The sequence below is a fragment of the Cariama cristata genome, unplaced genomic scaffold (assembly GCF_000690535.1).
Source record: "Cariama cristata isolate BGI_N322 unplaced genomic scaffold, ASM69053v1 scaffold1719, whole genome shotgun sequence".
NCBI lineage: Eukaryota > Metazoa > Chordata > Aves > Cariamiformes > Cariamidae > Cariama > Cariama cristata.
Window position 1 is genome coordinate 22,030 of NW_009633823.1, and position 21,920 is coordinate 43,949.

The 21,920-nt window shown below is 40.9% G+C and overlaps 1 protein-coding gene across 1 annotated transcript in view; it reads left to right on the forward strand.

Moving 5' to 3' along the window:
- The window catches only part of PTPN14 (protein tyrosine phosphatase, non-receptor type 14), a gene marked incomplete at its 5' end in the record, with an annotated part of 38,121 nt that extends 16,910 nt beyond the window's left edge, over positions 1–21,211 (forward strand). The window contains 8 exons of the mRNA XM_009706883.1: positions 1,035–1,113; positions 2,745–4,234; positions 6,902–7,045; positions 8,066–8,284; positions 12,206–12,334; positions 13,319–13,553; positions 15,748–15,911; positions 20,731–21,211. Of these exons, the coding sequence (XP_009705185.1) occupies positions 1,035–1,113; positions 2,745–4,234; positions 6,902–7,045; positions 8,066–8,284; positions 12,206–12,334; positions 13,319–13,553; positions 15,748–15,911; positions 20,731–20,859 (2,589 nt within the window). The remainder of the gene's footprint in view (positions 1–1,034; positions 1,114–2,744; positions 4,235–6,901; positions 7,046–8,065; positions 8,285–12,205; positions 12,335–13,318; positions 13,554–15,747; positions 15,912–20,730) is intronic.
- Positions 21,212–21,920: the final 709 nt, after the last annotated feature.

The window sequence follows — 21,920 nt, forward strand, 5'->3', positions numbered from 1 at the left end:
CAGTAGAAATCACTTCTCCTTCCTTGCGTTTTTCCTCTGCCCACCATTTGTTAGGCTTTCCAACATCTTGGTTTGTTCTAGACTAAGCTGTGCTACTCAGGCTGTCAGCAGGCAGGCTCCTTTGACCAGATTATTCAGTGAGAGTAGGGTTTTATATCCTTGGAAGTAATTGTTGTAGCAGAAATATTTCCTGTCATCTTCCAACTCTGGCTTAACACACACATTTGGTATGCAAGAATTCATATGTGTGCTCAGTTTCTTTGGTTCTCATTCCTTCTCCCCATTTACATAGAAAATGTAAATTTAACCATTTCCCCACCCTCTCTTTAGTAGCTAACTTGCATAGTACTCATTTTATGCATGTGCATGCAAAGGTAAATTATTTGGTGTTTCTTTTTTGCCTTGGGCGTCCACAGTATTCCTTAATAGTTTGAACTACTTAAATCAGCCTAGATGAAAAGCCCTTATTCTGCTGTTAAGGAAGGCATATTCATGAGACAAGAGTGTCTTCCTTCTCTTTCTGCTTATTTCATATATCAAAGTATGTTGGAGGAAGACTCCAATTCATTATCTAGAGAATCCGATATTCATGTAATTTGCAGAATTATTTTAAGTCCATATGTGCTCCCATTGCTTGTATAACAGTGTTCTAGGTCCTTGAATTTGTTCCATCTCCTGCTTGTGTCCTGATTAGGTGCTTGTTTTGCTTTGTTTTAATTCTTCAAGGGCAAGGGCTTTTAATAAACTTTTGAAAAGCTCTAAGTGAGCTGGGAGTCTGGATGTTGTTTTCTGAAGTCATTGAGTTTAAAGGAGTCTTAACTGGTCAACTTTGGGCTCTGTAACAAAATTTAGCAAACAATTTACAAAATGTTATTTTCTGTTCAATAAAGAAATGCCAAGCCACGTGTCTTTGGCTTGGTATGAAAGAGCAGTATTCAGTGGAAAGGGCATAGAACTGTTTTTCCTATTTCAGCTGCAAAAATTGTAGCAAACGGAGTTCCTAATGCTTTTTTTTCCTTGTGTTTTTATTTCAGCCAAGACAACATCCCTTTATACTGCCTCCTATGCATGTCCAGTGTGGAGAACACTACACTGAAACACATAATTCACAAGGTACTTAGAGCATATATTTTTCGTTTAATGGACTTCAATTTTATGTGTATGCAAAGAAGCTCCTAACTCTTGTATCTAGATTTCTAATGCCGTCACGGTCAAATGGGAGCTGCTGCTGGAGGAGCTAGCAGTTTTATAGTTAATGTTGCAGTAAGTCTTCTGTTTAAAGTCCAATTTCAGTTTTCAAATTTCTCTACAATGTCTGTGCATGATTATATGGACCTTAAACTTGGTATTCCAGTTCAGTGAGCTGAAAAAATAATTTCTAAAGGAAGTATGATGGCGGTACTCAAAGGCAGTGCCAGCTGGGGCCAGGGAGAGAAATGGAGTGAGAGAAAAGGAGACAGCAATTATCTTTTACTGTAGGAGAAATCTTAGTGTTCTGGTCACAAAACAGTGTATTTAGATAATCTTTTTTGCTGATTTTTCACCAACATCTGCCTGCATTGTTAGCCTTATGGATGTAAGGAAGGTTAACTAATTTTAGCCCCCTGTTTGATGAATAAATTCTCTAAGAGGTTGTACCAGGTTACTTTGATCAAGGCTGGGAATGGAGCCCAGCCCCTAAACACCTTGAGTCTCACAGCTTTAGCCACACCACCTTTTGGAATACACATAGCCAGATCTGTTAGACTATGTTCTTTGCAGGTTATGAGAGGTACAGTTGAAGTGCTCTCACCAGCAGAGGAGCTCTTAGTTATACCACCTTACAGCGTTTTAGAGTTGTGGTGATCTGACTAATTTTAAGGTAGAATTTCGTAAGTTCTGAAAGGAGCCATTCAGCATAGTTCCTTGCATACAGTAGAAGATTTGATTTAGTGGCTACTACTGTTTTACTGTGAAGTTGAGGCTCTGAAGGGGGATATTCTCAGTTTTAGAAGAATTGCAATGTTCCCTTAGTTTTACCATAGACTTCTCTGTATTATTGAAGAACTAGCTGATTTCAGAGTTTTGGGAGCTGCTACTCTTATGAGATTTTCAACACAGTCAGTCTTGCAGTAAAGTTGTGATCCAGGACATCATCTTTACCATCTCAATTCCCTCCCAAATACCCTTTTCTGAAGTATTTAATATTCTTTAGCACATCTGGGTTTATTTTTTTTTCCTTTTTTTCTTCTGAGTCTTGATCACCCTGTTGTGTTATAATTCAGATCCTCAAAACTGTTGATTGGTCTGAAGTAGGATTTCCAATTTCAGTCCTGTGCTACTTTGAATCACAGACAGCAGGGCATCAACAGAAAAGACGAGAACTTTTAGGACTACCATAGGCTAGCAGCACTGGATTTTTAAGGTGGCAGCAGCAGCGCATCCTTTGAGGATGCTGAGGGAGGAGATGGCCCTTTATTCTTCCTTGCCACCCGAGGCAAAAACACTTCCTCTCTTTCCTCTTTCATGTCTCCCACAAGGATCTGATCTACCATATTTTGCTAACTGTTGGGAGTGTTTACGTGAGTAGCTTTGTTTAAGTTCTATTTCAGTGACTCAGGGACGCTCCCAAGATCAAATGTTCCCTGCAGTTATTGTACGCTATGCCATCTCTGTATTCGTTGGTGCATTTGAACTTTTGTTAACATTGAATGAATCCTTGTATGTTAAAATTGTCAACATGTCTTTATCTCTGCTCTACACAGATAGCATTTTCCATGGAAATGAAGAAACTTTCTACTGTAGATCTCAGACTAGTTTGGATAGGTGTCCAATGGACTTCAGCTACTTGAATGGTAACGGACCCAATGGGAGTGTATGCAGTGCCCACAGCATGAATTCCCTCAATCGCTCACAGAACTTCATCCAGGCATCTCCAATGTCCTCAAATCTGAGCATCCCTGGAAGTGACATCATGAGAGCAGACTATATCCCCAGCCACAGACATAGTGCAATCATAGTACCATCTTACCGGCCAACTCCAGATTATGATACTGTTATGAGGCAAATGAAGAGAGGGGTGATTCAGATGGACAGCCAAAGTCAGTCTTTGAGGAATCTCAATATTGGAAACACACATGCTTATAACCAGCCGGAAGACCTAGTTTACAGTCAGCCTGAGATTCGAGAGAGACATCCTTACACGATTACATATGGGCCCCAGGGTAGCGGCTATAACAAGCCTGTTGCCCCATCTGACCAAATGAACCCTAATAATGCTGCTCAAAATAAGACAGCAGCCAGTGCCATATCCCATACTGTCAGCACACCAGAACTGGCTAACATGCAGCTGCAGAGCAGCCAGAGTTACAACACCGCTCACATGTTAAAGAACTATCTCTTCAGACCCCCACCTCCATACCCGCGCCCACGTCCTGCCACTAGCACGCCAGATCTGGCAAGCCACCGGCACAAGTATGTCAGTGGGAGCAGTCCTGACTTGGTCACTCGCAAAGTCCAGCTCTCAGTAAAAACCTTCCAAGAAGACAGCTCGCCGGTGGTCCGTCAGTCGCTGCAGGAGGTCAGCGAGCCCCTCATGGCAGTGAAGCATCATGCAGCTGTGAACAAGCGCCATAGTTTGGAGGTCATCAGCAATATGGTACGTGGTATAGAAGCCATGGCGTTAAAAACTTTAAACGCCCCTCTGCCACGCAGGAACACTTTGCGGGAGCAGGTGCAGCCAGAAGAGTCGGTTCAGATGGGACATGAAGTTCAGCAAGTTCCTCATTATCATCACAAAAAGACATTCTCTGATGCCACGATGCTGATACACAGCAGTGAAAGTGAAGAGGAAGAAGAAACCCCAGAATCTGTGTCACGGATAACAGCCCTCCGTGAGAACATGGAGTACAGTGCTCAGCTGCAAGCTGCCTTGGCTAGAATACCAAATAAACCTCCTCCAGAGTATCCCGGGCCTCGTAAAAGTGTCAGCAATGGAGCCCTGAGGCAGGACCATGTTAGCATTTCTGTGGCTGTAGCCAGGGCCAAGGCCATGAGGCCAGGGCCTTCCAAAGCCATTAGTGTCTCTCGAACTGATCAAATGGCAATAAACGGGTCTTCGCTTGGGCCCTCTATCTCAGAGCCTGACCTCACGAGCGTGAAAGAGCGGGTCAAGAAAGAACCTGTCAAGGAAAGGCCTGTGTCCGAAATGTTTTCTATTGAGGACAGCATTATAGAAAGAGAAATCATGATGCGGGTAAGTGCCTTCCTTTCTTGCAGTGGCTTCTTGGAAATTAGTAATCGTACAGGTCAGTTTCTGTACCAGAAAACTGTTGGATCAGTAAACCGTGGGGAACACATGGGTGAGAAGATGTTGATTTGCTTCAAGTTAGGAGATGTGATATTAAGTGCCACATACAATTTGGTTTCATGGATCTGTATGGCCACCAAAGGGGCTGATCCTGTGCACTGCTATTGGGCTGGTCTGCTTCCTCTGCTGTGGTTATTCGGCTGCTGGCCAGATCTGTGTCTGATCCAACCCATGATGCCACCACCCTGGTACAGCAGTGGCAGCAGAGGCAGCCGGGTGACGAGGAGGGTGACCGCAAAGCCCCCTCAGTGCCTGCTCCCCTTCTGCAGAGGTGTCGAGTTAAATATCCCGTAATATATAACATAATGGAAACTCTTGAGTCTTTCAAATGATCTTTGATTGCCTTTCCTGCCACTTTATATTAACATAGTTATCTGAATAAAACACTGGTAGCTGTAAAATATGGATTGCTGTTTTTTTCCAATAACTGAGTGACTGGATATCTAATTACAGAAGCAGCAGATGAGGAGACTGTGTGGTTGAGGACCTGGATTGGGGGTTTTTTTGGTTGGTTGGGTTTTTGTTGTTGTTTGGTTGGTTTTTGTTTTTAAATGTGCTCAAGTATGAGAAATAGGGTTCTTTTAAACTTGCAATGAATTTAGAATAAGAAGTATTTAAAGGTTACAGTGCTGCTGCAAGCAATGGCAGAAATACGAGGGATGCTTACCATTTAGTGACTTATGTATGTGCTAGATGTAATGCTCTGGGGAGCGCAACTGCAGTCACAGAAAGCAAAGTGGGCTGTAGTTCTTCCCCCCCCCACCCCCCACCCCGGAATTGAGGTCTGAAAGAAAAACAATTCCTGAAACAAATTAATGAAGCATCTAAATGGTCCAGAGCAGACAAGAGTTTATAATGTACTAGATCAGTAACTAGTTAGATTTAAATAGTACTGTATATTCAAATAAATTTTCTAAACATATGTATAGTGCTACTTGTTTTTTGCTGATCCTTGCCCTGATGTAATGGTCAGGAATCAAACTTGGGTCACTAAGCTGTATCGTGGAGACTGACTTCAGTCCTTGCAGAGTCTTAAACTTTAAACATAAAAGAGATACTTGACTATGAAACGTAATCTTTCATGAGTGAATACTGTAGACCTTGACAACAAGCATATATATGTGTTTTTGATCTTCTATTGAGAAGCAGGAACCCAAAGGATTTTAGGATGGAAATGAAGGCAAGAAGAGAGCTTAGAGATGTTGTTTGAGTACTCTTCCTCTGCATAATCATTCAGATCAGCCTTTGGTCAAAAGGTGCTTTGTTGTTGTTGTTTTGAAAGTAAAGGGGCAGTCTTGGCATGAAGCTTTTAAGGTGGTTTCAGCCTAGATCAGCAGTCTTAACACATGCAGACCTTCCTTTTGTCATAGGAATCACACGTTATATTAATGGTAATTTGATGACCTTGATCTTTTAAACACAGACTTTTCTATTTTACCTTGCAAGCAGTAATAATAGTAAGATCCCCAAAGAAAAAAAAATTTTGCATTTTCCTGCTTTCTGAAAGTATGAAAAGAAAGCAGAGCGGATTTGGATTTTTGTTTTGCTGCTTTGTTATTTTTTGGGGGGGTTTTTTTGGGTTTTTTTTGGGTTTTTTTATTTAGTGCTCTGGAGGAACCCAGTGGTGAGGAGAAGGCTGGCAGGCTTTTGAAAAGTCAAGCCATTTACATATGTCTGAGGGCCTTCAGGTTCAGTAGAGTGTTTCTAGGAGCTGAGCTTGGCCTGTGGGGTGACCACAGCTTCTGTATGCATGCTGAGAATAATTTGCGCTCCTCTGTCCAAATCCAGCAAAAAGAACTGTTAAAGAAATGGAATAAAATATTCCTAATTTGGGTACTTCTGGAGATAGTCTGTCTTCTTTTTTGATGTCTCAGCTCCCAGTGGCATAAGGAGGGCAGCAGGATGAATTTAAAATTCATACTCTGGTTCTCCATGTCATAGCGTAATACGATGCATGAATACGATAAACACTATCCCTCCCCAGCTGCTGTTATGTTCAGTTTCTGGGATATGTGAGCTCAGTTTTTAGTGCAAAATATATCATAGGTCCTATTTGAATCGCCATAATAGCTGAGTCCATGAGAAGACTTCTCATTTTAAGTATTACCATCACAGAAGAGAAACAATGGCCTGTGTTTTACTGTTTGTTGTAATAGATTGAAATTATTGCTTTTTAAAAGATGCCCCAGGTATCTTGGCTACAGTAGTGCTACTTTAATGTAACAGGGTGATGCTTTGTGTGTCCTACATTCAGAATAATGTTTGCAGAAAAATGCTGGAGATTGTATTTGTATGTCTTTTGATGGCATGTAAACTGTATTATATGCTGGGATTCGTTCTTTGAAATTAAAATTCTGTGCTCATGTAGGAGCAGGCCTTTGAGGAATAACAGGAAGAATAGAGGTTGTATTTGAATTTACGATGCTAATGGTGATCATCTGCATTCCTTGGCCAGAGAGTTGCAGATTTTGGAGATTAAAAAAACATTCCAGCATTTTACTGGCATTATAAATAATCACACAGAGATGAAAACGTGCCTTTTCTTGCCAAAAGAATCTAGAAAAGCAGAAGATGGCAGGCCTGGAGGCCCAGAAGAGGCCCTTGATGTTGGCAGCACTGAACGGACTCTCAGTTGCTAGGGTTCCAGTGCCGGAGGACAGCCAGGATGAAGTCGCCAAGGTGCCAATGGATGAGAGGGTAAGATGGAGACTCATGAAATGTAAAAAACTTTGTTCCCAGCAGCATAAAGTTTCTAAAATACTACAGTTTGATTTAGAATGTGAAAAAAATGATCTTAAAAGTTTTCAGAGCCATTAATGGAAAAGGTCTGTGGTTAACACTGTGTCTTTGGATGCTGGCAAACTGTTAAATGTCTTGAATGTTTACCGAGGCTGATGAAAATTGAGTCTGTTCACTGTTTCACATGACCATACAATGTCATACAAGATCAAGCTGTAAATCTTAAAATTTGGACATTTTTCACTTGATCAGGCAGTCTTTCTACAGTGATCATCCATAGATATTGTCTTTCATGTTGTGATACAACTGAGGAGTTCAGTTAATGTCTCTAACAGGATTCAATTTAAAAAAAAAAAAGTTGTTTGCCTCCTGATGTTTGTGCATGTGGGTGTGTGCATGTATATAGAATTTCGGAAATTAAAAACAGTTGCTGCCATTAAGATCTGAGAGACATACTTGCAAAGAAACTTTCTGGATAGAAATTGGCAGCCTTGTGTTGTCTAGTACGCAGATAACAGAACTTAACCTCCACCTGTACGTTTGCGGGGTTGTGTTCAACCACAGAAATTGCATACTTGCAAGTTAGGGAGTATTTTGAAAATGTGGACCACATCACACTTCTCACAGTATGATGTTCTCCCTAAAAAGATAAATTTAAATTATTTTTACAAGTGTCTCTTGTGGTGAAGTCACATACAAATTCATACTTAACCAGGATTGTATTTAACACTGTTTTGCTTTTTATGGTGTCAGTCTTAAAAAATGTGGAGGTGGAATGTAAAAATGTAAAATTTACTTGTGGTTTCATTCAGTAGAAATGAGTGTGTCGTTTCCCAAGATAACTGCAACTGAAAAAAGAAGCGAGTGAGAGAATGCTATGTCTTTATATTGAAATTCAAAGAATGGATGGACAGTCTAGTGGTAAACGTTCTTCCAGGAAGAATTAACAGATTGGTGTTCCTTTCTGTTAAATCTTAGTGCAAAATCTTGAAGAGAAAGCTGGAAGAGGGGATGGTGTTTACAGAGTATGAACAGATTCCAAAGAAAAAGGGAGATGGGATCTTCACCACTGCTGCCTTGCCTGAAAACACTGAGCGCAACCGCATCAGGGAGGTCGTTCCTTATGAGGAGAACCGAGTAGAGTTGGTGCCAACCAAAGAAAATAATACAGGCTACATCAATGCTTCACATATAAAGGTAAAAGCTTTCTTGAACTTTGCTTTGCAAATGAAGGTATGTTATGTTAAAGCTTTGTTTGCATTTCTGGATGTACAGCAGCATTTTCTGTAACTGTGGAGCTTCTGAAAAGGTTAACTTAGAATGCATTATTGTACCTTTGTGTCAACATCGGCATCTCTAAAGTCCCCCATCAACTGCCATGCATGAGTTGATTCAATTGCTAGGAACTGAGAAGTCATCCTTACTTTTTTGGGCCCGCTTCTGCCAGCTGGTTGTGGAATATCTCTATTGGTTAATGTAGAAGGCGATGCCATGTTTCTTAAACCTCATGAAAATGCATTACATCAGCCCCAATACCGGCAATGTAATATGGTTGTCATGACCCTGTACCTGAAAGAATGAGCAGTCAGTACGTGTTCTGATTTATCAGTCCCACTAGCATTGCAGGCCACTGAGGGAACTACAACCTGTGCAGAATGAGTCCCTGCAACTGACTGCTGCAGCCTGAAAGAAATACTGTGCAAGGTTTGACTGAAATATTTTTGCCATTTACTAGCGTATAGGATACGATTTTTAAAAATCAGGGATGTAACTCAATGTATGCAGCTCCATGTCCAAAGAAAAAGTATGTAGTTATGAGTAATGCATGTTCACATGGATACTGCAATCATATATGTATAAATAATGTATTTTTTCTTTTTATGATGAGAGTTGACTGATTTTTAAAAGAAACTTTTTTAAGTATGCATTGATAAAGAGAACACCTTACTAATGAGATCCCTGTGTCTCTGATTGGATACTACATTGAACTTCTATGTTTCAAAATAAGTTTTTATCAAGAAACTTCAGATTTCCTGTTAATTTGATGTAGAAATAATTTAAGATATGATCTGACTATTATGTACAAACGTGGCCAGTTTTAACAGTGAACTATCCTGCAGTGGCTGCAGATGCTTGTTTTTTTAAACCTTCCAGTGCTATTTGAAAAGTCTTTTGTTGGCTTTTACTCTACCCTGAAAGAAGTAACAGCACTCCTGTCTCTCAGATGATAGATTCTCTTGTTGTCAGAGAGGACTGTCTGCTTTTTCTCACTTTCAAAGTCAAAATTAGAAAATAATTAAAAAAAAATAAATAAAACATCCTGTTACATTAATATTTTCCTGTACTAAAAGCCGTTTAAAAAGACTCGCTGGCCTCCTTGGTTGTGATTTACAGTGTTAAATCCTGTTGATTCAAAACAATTTCTGAACCAGGATCCTGGCAGTTTATCACTTTTCTACATAGCCTGGTAGGTAGCAGATACTGAGTTTTTGCATAATCAGACGTTGCTATGATGATGGATTTCTGAGCCCAAAATTTTTCATCTACTTTGTAGTAGGCCAAAAAAAAAAAAAGAGGTTCATAATGTACATTATGCCTGCAAAGCAGTATTAGCCAGAAAAGAATTTTCCCTGGCTAGTTTTGAGTCCACATTTTACCTTGTGTGTCAGTGTTGGACATGCATGCGTCTCACATTCACAGAGCACCCAGGAACACACACAAATGTTTTAGCGCATGACAGTGGTCCTTGCCAGTATTTTCCTCTCGCACTCGTAGTGCCGCATACAGAAGCCAAGCAGATGCGCTTTAGCTTGGAAGGTGAAATCGCATCTGCGACACTTACCTCAGTAGCACAGTGTGTGTGTGTTTGCAGCCCAATATTCAATTTTTAATATCCTGCAGTGAGGGCACTAGAATGCAGTAAACATTCCAGGCATCCCATTCTCTCCAGACTATTTATGGTCCTTTCATATCATGTGCCAGGAGGCTGGATATTTGGACAAGAAGTCAGTAGACAAAGAAAACTCCTATATCATCCTGATATGATCCATGCTGGATGATTCCTACTCCCACTGCGCAGTCTGCGAGCCCCACAGTTTTACAGTATTTCTATGCTTATTTACCATTGACCTTCGCTGTTAAGATACAAAGATCGTCGTCTATACCAGAGAGAAAAATTGTAATTAAATTTACGGCTTAAGCAAAAAAAGTTCTTAAGACCACTTCATCTGACTCTTTGGGTCAGGTCAGTATTAACTTAAAAAGCTCAGTAATACTACACCAGCCGTCGTGACTGCAGATGAGCAGGCAAGCACAAGACCGGTCCAAGTGCAAGGTGCTGGTTAGTGCTGTGCAGTTTATATTCATTCCCACCTAGTACGAGAACTTGAGGAGTCTGCCTGCATTGGTCTTGCAGATTTTAACCGTCGTTCAAAGAGGAGAACGCTGCATAGTATGAAATAAAAAAATGAGGTGATGTACAGGGTTAAAAACAGTTTTCAATGCAGTGAAAGATTTGTTATCATACAAATGCTATGCTAGTTATGGGTGTAAAAACCCAAGCATCTCAGCTTAATGAACAGCTGTTTGAATAACAAATAAATTGATTCTATTTCTGAAAATGTATTCAAAGACCTGTACCTCAAATGTACTACATGGTTAAACCTGTCAGAGTTATTGATTGCTCCTTGTAGGGTTGTCCACCAGCACCTTGATATTTATGGATCTGTCAGTTATTCTGTTGTAAATCTTCTTCTCTGAGATTTATAACTTTGTTGTGAGAAGTGGCTCTGGGCTAATAGGTAGAATTAGGAGGTCTTAGCCTGAGAAGGAAAAACATTTTAACTTTCAAAAAAATTAGTTCATCTGGTTTTCCTTTTTGCTTGTAGGCGTATTTTCGAATGATATCTAGTAGCTCTAAAAGTGGTTTGGCTTTTTACCTAAAATGTTGACAATTTTTTTTTTTATTTGTTATACATCAGGAAAGGTTTATAATCTCTCATAGAAATTATTATTTTATACACGTGACTTTTTTTTTAAACTGCCTAAGTATGAAGATCTGCCTTGGGTAAATGAAACAGTGTTTTATACTGGTTAAGTCCAAGGTGCTGATGGGTCTTTTCAGGGCACTACATAATTTATAGTGTATAAATCTGTGTGTTAGTGCTTTAAAATAATGTCATTATGTGTTGTAATGCAAATACACAAATATTTCTGTAAGATGTGGTTGGTAATCCAGTTATGTAAATCTATTTCCCAATACCTGACTACAGCTTTTGATAATTTCAAATGCCATGTGAAATTTAATCCAGCGCATTAAATGGCTTTTTACTTCATTGTAGTTTGCAGCTTCTGAACCAAAAAACCCAAGATGAGTGAGGAAGAGTAACTTGAAATGAAGCCTGTCATGATCTCATCACTAACTGGCAACAGGCGTGTCCGAGCTCTGTGTTAGGTACAGTGGGTGGGCATAACGGCATCCTCTAAGGACAGCTCGGCCACATCTCCAACAGTGATCAGTGTAGTAAGAGTCTGTTTCAGAAACTGTTTTTTGCCTGAGTGGAAAATAATTGAGGGAGGTCCTAAGCAGCGGAGGCCTTTAGCTTTCGTCATGCAAAATGTCATTTGCATTCAGGCTTTCTACGCTACTGTGTGTTAATTTGCAGCAATGCAATACCTTTTTAGTGCACATAGACACTTCCTCTGGTGCTCAGTTTTTCTTTCATCATGGGTCTGTCACCAAGCCCAGGGAAGTCAATCAGCTGCTTATTTGTACTTAAGCTGTATCAGAAACAGAGCCTCTAAAAAAATGCCCCCTTTTTTTTTTTTTTTTTAAATCTGTATGATCCAGATACAGTGGCAAGAAAAATAGATGACATTTTGGTCAAAGCTTCATCTTTATTGGTATCAAGAAAGGACTTTGGAAGCACCAAAGATTGTGTTTTGTCAGATTTGGTCTTATCAAAAGGGTGATTCTCATTCAAAATTTTGAAGAAAAGTGGAAGAACAAGAAAGTAAAGATTTCATTATGGTCCCTTTCATTTAAAGGGCAGTTCTGGCACAGACGCTGCTGAGAATTTGGGCACTGACTCTATTTTTTCTTTTTCCCCTTACTCCCAGGTTACTGTAGGTGGAGAGGAGTGGCACTACATTGCTACCCAAGGGCCTCTGCCACACACGTGCCATGACTTCTGGCAGATGGTGTGGGAACAGGGGGTGAATGTTATAGCCATGGTCACAGCTGAAGAGGTACGTAAAATCACAGAATACAGTTCTTTCTGATGTGAGCAAATCTCCTGTTATCATCACTTCCCACTCCTGTTTTTTCTATCAACAACCCTTTTTCCTCAGTTACTGTGAACATATGCCTCTACTGTTATAATACTACTATAGTTTGTAACTTTCTGATACTCAGTTTGGCAAATACTAAAGTGAAACAAGAAGAACCCCTCCTTCTCCCTGCTTCACTTCGGTTTGGCCAAACCAAACAAAGATGTTTCCATTGGAATGTGAGGGCACTGAACTGCTCCTGGTTAAAATGACACAGACTTCCACCCCATCCAAGGCCAGTTCTGCATGCCGTCACTCTTATCAGCTGAAAAGAGACCAGAAGCTGTTGTTTCCGTAGAAGTGTCTGTGTTTAAAAAAAACAAAAACACACACACAAAAAAAAAAACAACAAAAAACCACACCACACAAAATCCCCCCAGAAAACCTTTTTATTCTTATGCCAAGCAAAACAGTTATTTCTGTTGTAATCCAAGAACTATGTACTCTGTTATAAAAACTGGCACATGTTGCTAACTTACACTGCATTCAGCTTTATGCCTGATTGCTTTTAGCAAACACAGGGAGTGCCATAGCACATCAAGTCACTGTCCAGTTCCCAAGGCTGATCAACAACAGATACTTAGAAGTTGCTGAAGAGATTCTCCTTCCATTTAAAGGAGAGGCTTCCCCAGGAGGAGAATATTTACTGAGGTGTTATAGGCAGTAGCTAGCTTTAGCCACGAGACAAGAGTTAGTTCTTCAAGCATTTTTACACTTAAAAATATTATATGGTTGAGAGTTTTAAGTTTTAATGGATATTTTCTTTACTTTGTGGGATGCTCCTTGCTCTTCCAGTAATTTGAAATAAGAATACTGGGATTATCTGCAGAGTTCTATGTTCTCTGTTTGTAGAGAATTATAATTGCAGGAACTAATGGCGGTTTTTTTGTTGTTGTTATTAAGGAGGGAGGAAGAAGTAAGAGTCATCGTTATTGGCCTAAACTGGGCTCTAAGCACAGCTCAGCCACTTACGGAAAGTTCAAGGTGACAACTAAGTTCCGCACAGACTCTGGCTGCTATGCAACTACTGGTCTGAAGGTCAAGAATCTCCTCTCTGGACAAGAGAGGACAGTGTGGCATTTGCAGTATACTGACTGGCCAGACCATGGGTGTCCAGAAGAAGTCCAAGGCTTTTTATGTAAGATTTCTTTAACTTGCATGGTAAAATACATCAAGGAAAAGGTTGCTTACACTGGATTCAGTTCACTGCACCTAGTTACAGCTGAGACTGATATTAAATGGTTATTGCTGTGGCATACAAAGGCCTCAACTAGGTTGCACTTTGCTGCAATTTGGAGAAAAAAGTGGGATTCAAAAGGTAGGAGCTAAGGTGATTGAGGATTTTGGTCCTGAAAGACCTGACATAACAGAGGAAAAGTCAGAGGCAGCAGCAGTGATAAAGACTCAGAAAACTTTAAATAATAGGATACCTCTGCTGGCTGATCTGTCAGTATAAGTTACTGCCACTTCCCAGCTACCTAATGAGTGTAGGCTGCACACAAATGTGATTAGAGAGGTCTGGGTGCAAGAGATTCAGACGTTAGTGAAATATGGCACAACTCCTCCAGTTTCATAGAAGGCCCTTATTGCTGACAGCTAGCATTTAGAAGTCCAGAGGCATGGGACTTGTTGCAAAAGAGCAGAATGTTCCATCACATACACAGTAAGTCTGAACAAACTGCCACTCTTCTAACTGCGTGTACGCAGGCAATGCTAAGGGCCTTCCCAATTAAATATGGACCTGGATCATGCATTTCTGAAAATACAGCCATTATATTAATCTGTAATGAGTTAACAACGCTTCCTACTTCTTACCAAGTAATAAACGCTACCATATTAAGTAATAGGAATTCAACCATTATTTAACTAAAGCCACATCTCTGGCACTACAGTAGAGCATGATGCAGAGATCCTTAAGTTACCACTGAAGGAGTCTGTACACGGTGTACTGATGCGTTGGAAATGCCTGCCCTCTTAGTTCCTGAAAGCTTTGCAGCTGCAGCAGCATAGCTCTGTTGCAGCTACGTACTCTCTCAGCAAGGTCTGTTAGTTCCACTTCAGTCTTGACACAGCTACAGTCCGTTAGTGATCCACTCTCCTTTGCATGGTATAAGCTTGATGTAAATAACATGTCCTTCTTTTTCCAGTTCAGTCACCAGTGCAGAAAATAAAAATGACATTTCAGCTTTGGCAAAGGAGTGCCATGGGATCTGTCTTTAAGGCGAAGCTATTGCCCAAGTCCAAGTTTGTTGCGTACTTTGTTTTGCCTACCAACCCCTGTAGCAGTGGTTGGGCATGACAGTAATTGGAACCTGATTGTTCCCATTTCCTCTGTCCCATTGTTTGCTACCACATACAGTCCCATTTCACTGTGCGCGTTAAAATGCAGCTTCTCTGATCTATTGTTTCCTACCACATACAGTCCCATTTCATTGTGCGCGTTAAAATGCAGCTTCTCTGATGTTGGTAGGCCTCCAGCCACAGCCTGCCTGTGTCAAAAGGACTGCAAAGGCTGCAGTGCCATCACACCAAGAGTCAGGGCAGGAGAGTTTGGCTCAGATTGTGCTTCCACTCTGACTGGTGGGAAGCTGAGTGTCTAAGAGTTATGCATCTGGATATATCTTTCTGGGTGAGGTCCATCATCTTTGTCATGCATCTAGACTAAGCTGGAACAATGTTCAGAGGTCAGAGTTGTAGTTTATGGGGTGTTTATCTAACCAGGTGAGCCTTCCAGTAAGGTTCTCTGTGTGGTTTGACAGTAGAATGCATTGAACAACACTAGGACAGTCACACAAGACAACTGTACTTGAATCAGGCTTGAGGGAAAACAAAGACAGTGAGCTCCCAGAAGAGCTCATAGCTGTTGAGAAATAAACCCTGAGCAGAGAGGTGGGTGAGATTCTGCCTTGCTCTAGAAGGGAGGGAGGGGGAAACAGGGCAGATGGGTGCTCGCTTCCCATCGGATATTGGCTTTGACAGGCAGTAGTTTCAGTGGGACTTAGCTGTTGTTTTGGTCCCAGTCTGTTAATAGCAGGAATCACTGTAAGTAATGTCTAGAATCATCTGCTTAGGGGACCTGGAGATTTGCAGAGGGGAGAACAGAATTTAATTTTTTAAAAAACTATTTAATTTAAAGAAGCAGACTCCCAAGTAGTAATTGATTCTCAGCTGGTACTTGCTGGATTCAGTGGTGTTCAGTGCACCCTGGCCAAAATAATTAGTATGTTGTAAAAAACGTAAATGATTGCCACTTTGACAAAGAATTTTGTCAAATATTCTTTTTTCCCCAGACATATAGATGTTTGCAACCTCGCCTGCATTTTATCTTGCAGCTTACTTGGAGGAGATACAGTCGGTGCGTCGCCATACCAACAGCGTGTTGGACAGCAGCAACAACTGCAACCCTCCCATCGTGGTTCACTGCAGCGCAGGGGTAGGAAGGACCGGAGTGGTTATCCTGACAGAGCTGATGGTTGGGTGCTTGGAGCATAATGAAGTAAGTCAGCTTCTTTCTTCAGACAAACCTTGAGCTCATTCCTTGACTAACTAGCTACATTTCTGAGATTTAAAATTAAAAGGCATTGAAGTGCTTGCTTTCTACTACTTTTGTGAGACAAGGGCCTTAAATACAACAGGCAGAGATTTCCCGTGGCACGTTACTTGTAGTTTTCTGTTGAGCTGATATTATGCCTTTTTTATTAGTATTATTTTAATGCATTCAAAATTAGTGCTTTATTCTCTCTTTTAAGAATTTAGTCTAATTCATACCTGTATTTAATTAACAGTCTAGAGACAGCGTGTTTACAAGGACTACCTGAGAGAGACTAGAGCATAATGTCAGCTTCCTTGCTCTTTTAACTAAAGTTTTCTGCTCTCTAAATTCACTCTCTGGACTCCCTCCTCTCTCTTGTATTGTCTGTAATCTAATCTGGAACTAAATTTAACTGTGTCTTAAGAAACAGGTGTGTATATGTTGGGGAATAGGGCTTTAGGAACTGCATCCAGTATTTCAAGACTAGTAATACAGTCTGGAATTAAGAATAAGAGCACCAGCAGAGTAACCATGTGTAGCAACTTGCTTTTCATCTGTGTCCTATGTCACTGGGGCACTGTCCAGGAAGAACATCACATCTTGAATGACAATGCGCCACTCAGTTTCAACACGACAGCTATTGAAATGGGTGATTTCTGTTGTTAAAGAAACTGCTCAAAGATCAAAACCTCTTGTAGAGATAAGAATGCAGCAAGAGTGACAAATAGGCATAGATCATCTGCCCCTCCCATTAATCATCCACTGCACAAGTTGCTTGAAATTCAGGGAAAACTGGATGTAGGCACCTGAAATGCTCGCCTACTTTCTGTGTTACCATAGAGGAGTTACAGATTGGAGCCTTTCTGTGGAAGGCACTATGTAAAGTGCAGCTTTCTGGCTTATTCAAAAATGTGAGTCCTAAAGCAGGCAAGTACCAGCGTACTTTTCCCTTCATCACTGTTTTTAAAAAAGTTGATGCAAGACATAGCTTTTTTGTTCTCTACTCTGTTATCCCCCTCCAGCAGTTTGTCATTCTGTAGTTCCAAGATCACCTAGAGATCCTGGGCTCAGTTCAGCTGAGATGAACCTCATCCAGCTCTGGCTGGGCCTCACTAGAGGTGAAGCTGCCCTGTAGATCTCTGTCACAATTTCCACTTTTTTTCCTTTCGTTTTTATTTGGGGGTGGGGTAGGTGGGGGAGGAAGGGGAAGAAGGAGCTGGCCTGGACAGAAAGGACCCACCGCTATGTGCTTTGGGAATCCTGCAGCCTTCCTGTGCTGACTGCTGTTCAGTAACTGCTCCTGTGGGGGGCAATGACTCTGACTCTTGAGGCTGCTTGACTTCTTTCCTTACACACTGGCACCTGGAAGCGACTGCTTTTGTTGTTCACGCAGCAGCTGTGAAATTTGTGCATGCCAGAGGAAATCTGGATAGTTACAAGAGCCATACCAGAATTGCTTGTGAGCATCAGTATAGCTGTGTCTGCTTTATAGTAACCTCTGTATGCTAATGGTGTGCCAGGACACAGTTGTGCAACACCTTCTGGCCACCTCCATTTGTCTGTGGCTTACAGAGGTCACCTATTTGGCAAAGCGTAGCTGAGTAGCAAGTGAAGATAAAGGCAGTACATCAACACCTGAGCATGGGGGTGAGTCTTGACATTCAGAAGAATTCTCATCAACTTCACTAGGAGCTGATGGTAGTGCTTAATAACAAGTGATTTGTCTGATGTCCCTTAATTAAAGCATTCTTTTGTCTTGATTAGTGGTGAAAAATCATCATTAATATTAATGACAATTTTCCTTAAGGGCTTTGTTGCTCTAGATTGTACTGAGTTAATATTTTTGGTTTGTTAAAACCTAATTAAGATGGTAAAGTCTTAACTGTTTTCAGTTTGTGACAGATACTGCATTCTGCACAGAGAGAGGGTTCCTTTTCATGCAGCAGTTGTACTGGTTTATTTTGAAATAGGATTAATTGTTGTTTTTTTTCTGAAATAAAATGACTTATTACTTAAAATGCTTTAGTTTTATGAATTGATTGATTTCCTCAGAAGTGTCCAAGTAAGTAGATGTATTGTTGTTAACATTTTTGCAGTGAAGGAAAAAAGGGGAGGGAGATTGAAAATCCTCATACAGACCATCTTGGAAAGTCTGCAGCAGTGCTGGAACTAAAACTAGAGCTCTTGAGTCTGAGGTTTCAGGTTTAGGTAAAAAGCCATGTTTAATCAAATTCTATACAGCTTCAGTCACTGTGGCTTCTGGGCAATTGCTGGTTGAGTCTAAAGCTCTGTATCTCATTGCAGGGATATCGTTTCAGTTACTTGCTGTGTAGTAAATAATATGTCACATCGTTACATCCTTACTGCTGTAGACACATAAAACAAGAAAGTAATTGAGATCCTGCTCTACCAACTTTTAGTTTGGACTCGGCTCTGGGACATGAACTCATGAGTGCAGCTGCAGTGCATTTTCATAGGGGAGATCTTTTAGATTGGGAGCCAAAAATGAGCAGCGTTTTTAGTTGTTCTTTTTGCAAATGCTACCTTAGCAAAGCATTGTGTGTCTTTTTTTGACACGTACATTGTGATGAAGGTGAGTTTGAAGATTCTGCTTACATGGAGTAAAATGCTCAGTTGACTTCAAATAGGCAGGAGGGGGTTTTCTTTCATTTCTGAGATAAGTCAAAGCCTAATCCATTTTGAGGAGGTGCATGGATCATTGTGCGCCCAGTAAAAATCAAGGAGCTGTCAAGCACCGAACTGCTGAGAGAGGAACGTGGTATGCAGGTTGAAGCTGGCCTGTGTTTTTGTTGTAGTTGCTCAGGTGAGATCAGGTTCCACATGACTCTGCTGAGCAAGGACCGCGTGGCTTTCATAAGCACCTGAGTCCGTGGGGAGGCTTTCTCCGAGTTAACTGGAAAGAGCTCACATGTTCCTTTGCATCTGTTTGAAAATAATATGACATTATTCATCACAAATCTTTACGCTTGTTGACTCTCTAGAGATGTCCTTTTATAACAGCTTGTTGGGGTATGTGGCAGAATATTTAGCCTTGTTTTCAGAAAGTGATAGCCTGTGAGTTAGGGCTTGTTTACATGGAATGGAGATTCTGAGTTTTATATATATGGACAGAAATGGATATGCAGCGTGATTTTTATTTTAAGCTTTTCAGAAAACCTGCAGCATGCATGGAAATAGATGCCACGCTCAGTTGTGCCTCCAAGGGTTAGGAGCAATCTTATTTTGTTTCTCTGCCTGTTTGTCCAGGTGTTGTGCTTGTAACACTTCTCATCTCAGCAAAAGACTTGCCAAGTTCCTCTTTGTGTTTCTGGAATGGCAAGCTGGCACTACAAAGTGCAGTTTGTGTTGCCTGATCGAGTAACCGTTCTTCGGTTTTATATCTTGAACTGCTTAAGAGCTTCCTCAAAAATAGCGTGTATCTTAGTGCTTGCGTTTACTGCTGCCATAGAAAATTTGTATTCGTCATCTTGAGTCATATTACACCTTTGTGAATTTGAGCCTGGCAGGCTGAGCTTCATGGCTCAACGACTTCTGAATAGCTTCTCATGTACCTGTTGTAACAGATAAAACACAGTAACATCATAGGTTTTTTGCTCCCTCAATGCTGGAGGTACGATGAAGTTTGCAGTGGTTTCTAATGCTTTGCCTCGTGGGCCTCTGTTTCACACAACTCATTAATTTTTTATAATTCAGACCATCAGAGGGTGCCTGTGCCGCAGTGTGCTCCATGGGGTTAGGGATGTACCTTCACAGTGGTCTCATGACCTGTCCCCACTTGCTGTGCTTTAGTTCCTGTTGTAGAGCGTTTTCAAGGCACGCAAGTGAATTTCTTTTTGATTAAACTAAGCTGGAAGGTGCCTTCTTGGAGAACACCTAATGTGTCCCAGCTCCTAGTGAACGTTCAGTAGACAGCAACAGAGCAATGCTGGCCTGAAGTCTGCAAAACGTGTATTGTGGATACTGCGTCCTCGTTTCACTTCACAGATGTATTTCTTCTGGAACATTACTTGCTAGCGTAGACTTGGCTGTGGGAGGTCAGGTGTCTGGAGTTCCTGGATCTTTTGATGACAGTGAGTTCCTTTCTCCTTTAGTGGAAGGATCAGTGTATTTGCCTGCACTTTTAATTTTGTCCAAGGAACCTTTGTTCTTATGATCCTGGTGCCTACTTGCCATTTGAAAAATCTCTCAGATCCTCCCTCTATGGATACGGTTGACCATGGATCAGAGCGCAGTATGCAAGTGCCCACGCGGCCTGTGGATGCACTTGCTGGTAGAGTCTGAATCGTGGCTGTTTAAGTTTTGTACTAGACCTTCCTGATACATCTAGCTTTTAACCCAAGATAATATGATATATTGGGTTTATTTTACTGAGTTGAAAATAGTATGTTGAGGCAGAAAAAACTCCAAAGAGAAGCCACCCTCTATTATGTGTTCAGTTGATGATCTGCTGGGGGGTAATCAGCGGTACACAACTGGCAGGTAAGTCTTTGGTCATCTGCCCATTTACATCAGTCCAGAAATTCCCATAAGCTTTAGTGGGGAAAGCATGGGATGTGCAGTAACCTGTATGTACTACTGTAATACTCCTGGAAATGAAAATTGGTGAAAAAAACCTGTAGTATTTCACCACAGTTGGTTATCATTCATTACGTTATATAAGTACAATACAGTTCCCTGTGTCTGATAACTGATATTTGAGATGATTGCGTGAATTAATGAACCTACATCCTTATGAATTTTTTTTTTTTAATTTGCTTTACAGAAAGTGGACGTTCCCGTGATGCTGAGACACCTGCGGGAGCAGAGAATGTTTATGATCCAGACCATAGCCCAGTACAAGTTTGTCTATCAAGTGCTCATCCAGTTCCTACAAAACTCCAGACTTATTTAATCTTTTCAAAAATCCCAGACCTAGCTTTGTGGATCTGACTGAACCTTACCGATGAACAAGGGGAACTGCCTTGACAACACTCTGTGCATATATTACACTTTTTAAAGTTGTCTTGAAAGTAAGGAATGATTGTTCTTTACTAGTCTCCCATGGATTATTTTATACAAGATATAATTTATTTTTCCTGGAATAACTTGTGAATTACTTTAGTAACTTGTAAAACTTATAGTGACCTTCAAATTGAACCACATTTGACGTGACTGGTCTGCATTGTAACATGTCCATAGGGAAAGCAATCCTTTGTAAAGGTAGTTTACTGGCTTTTATTTTGCTACACAGCTTCTAAAATGAACAGTTATTTGGCAGTGGGCTTTTTCTCACGTAGGAACATTTTGGAACCAGATTTGTGGCTTCCATGGTAAAAACAAGACCCATTAGATGTCAGCTATAGCTCTGTACGAGTGGACGCTGAGGGAACACAGTCCTGGGGCGTGGAGACCTGAGCCTCTGCACGTGCAGCAGGGCACATTAGAGGGCTCAAACACAGGACATTGTGAGGACAGAGAGTTTTGGGTGCTAAACTGTTCCAGTTTCACAAGAATTATGGTTTTAGATTAGTCCTTGAAAAAAGCCATATTGGATCTTTTAAACAAGGCCCTTGCTACTGTCTGCAGTCCTTGAAGGGGTTCCTAAGAGTTGAAGCAGTGCAAGGTGCAGCGCAGTGACCCAGAGCAGGCTGAGGTCGGTGAATGAGTCTTTGTGGTAACTGTTGTGGACTGTGGGTTTGAACAGCAGAGGAATTTCAACTAAACGCAGCTGAAAAAAATTAAAATCAAGCACATTCTCATGAATTACACTGAAAGTTTTATTGCCTTGCAGCTCACCTCCTGTAGAAAAGGAATTTCATTTCAGTTGGGCATCTCCAGTTGCCCGAGTTTTACATGTGAACTATTGTCTTCAGCACTGTGATCATTTTACTTTCTAGTCTTTTCAGCTTTGTCAAAATGATCAATATGGTCTTTCTTCCATGTCTGAGATCTCCACATAGTGAACCTTGAGAG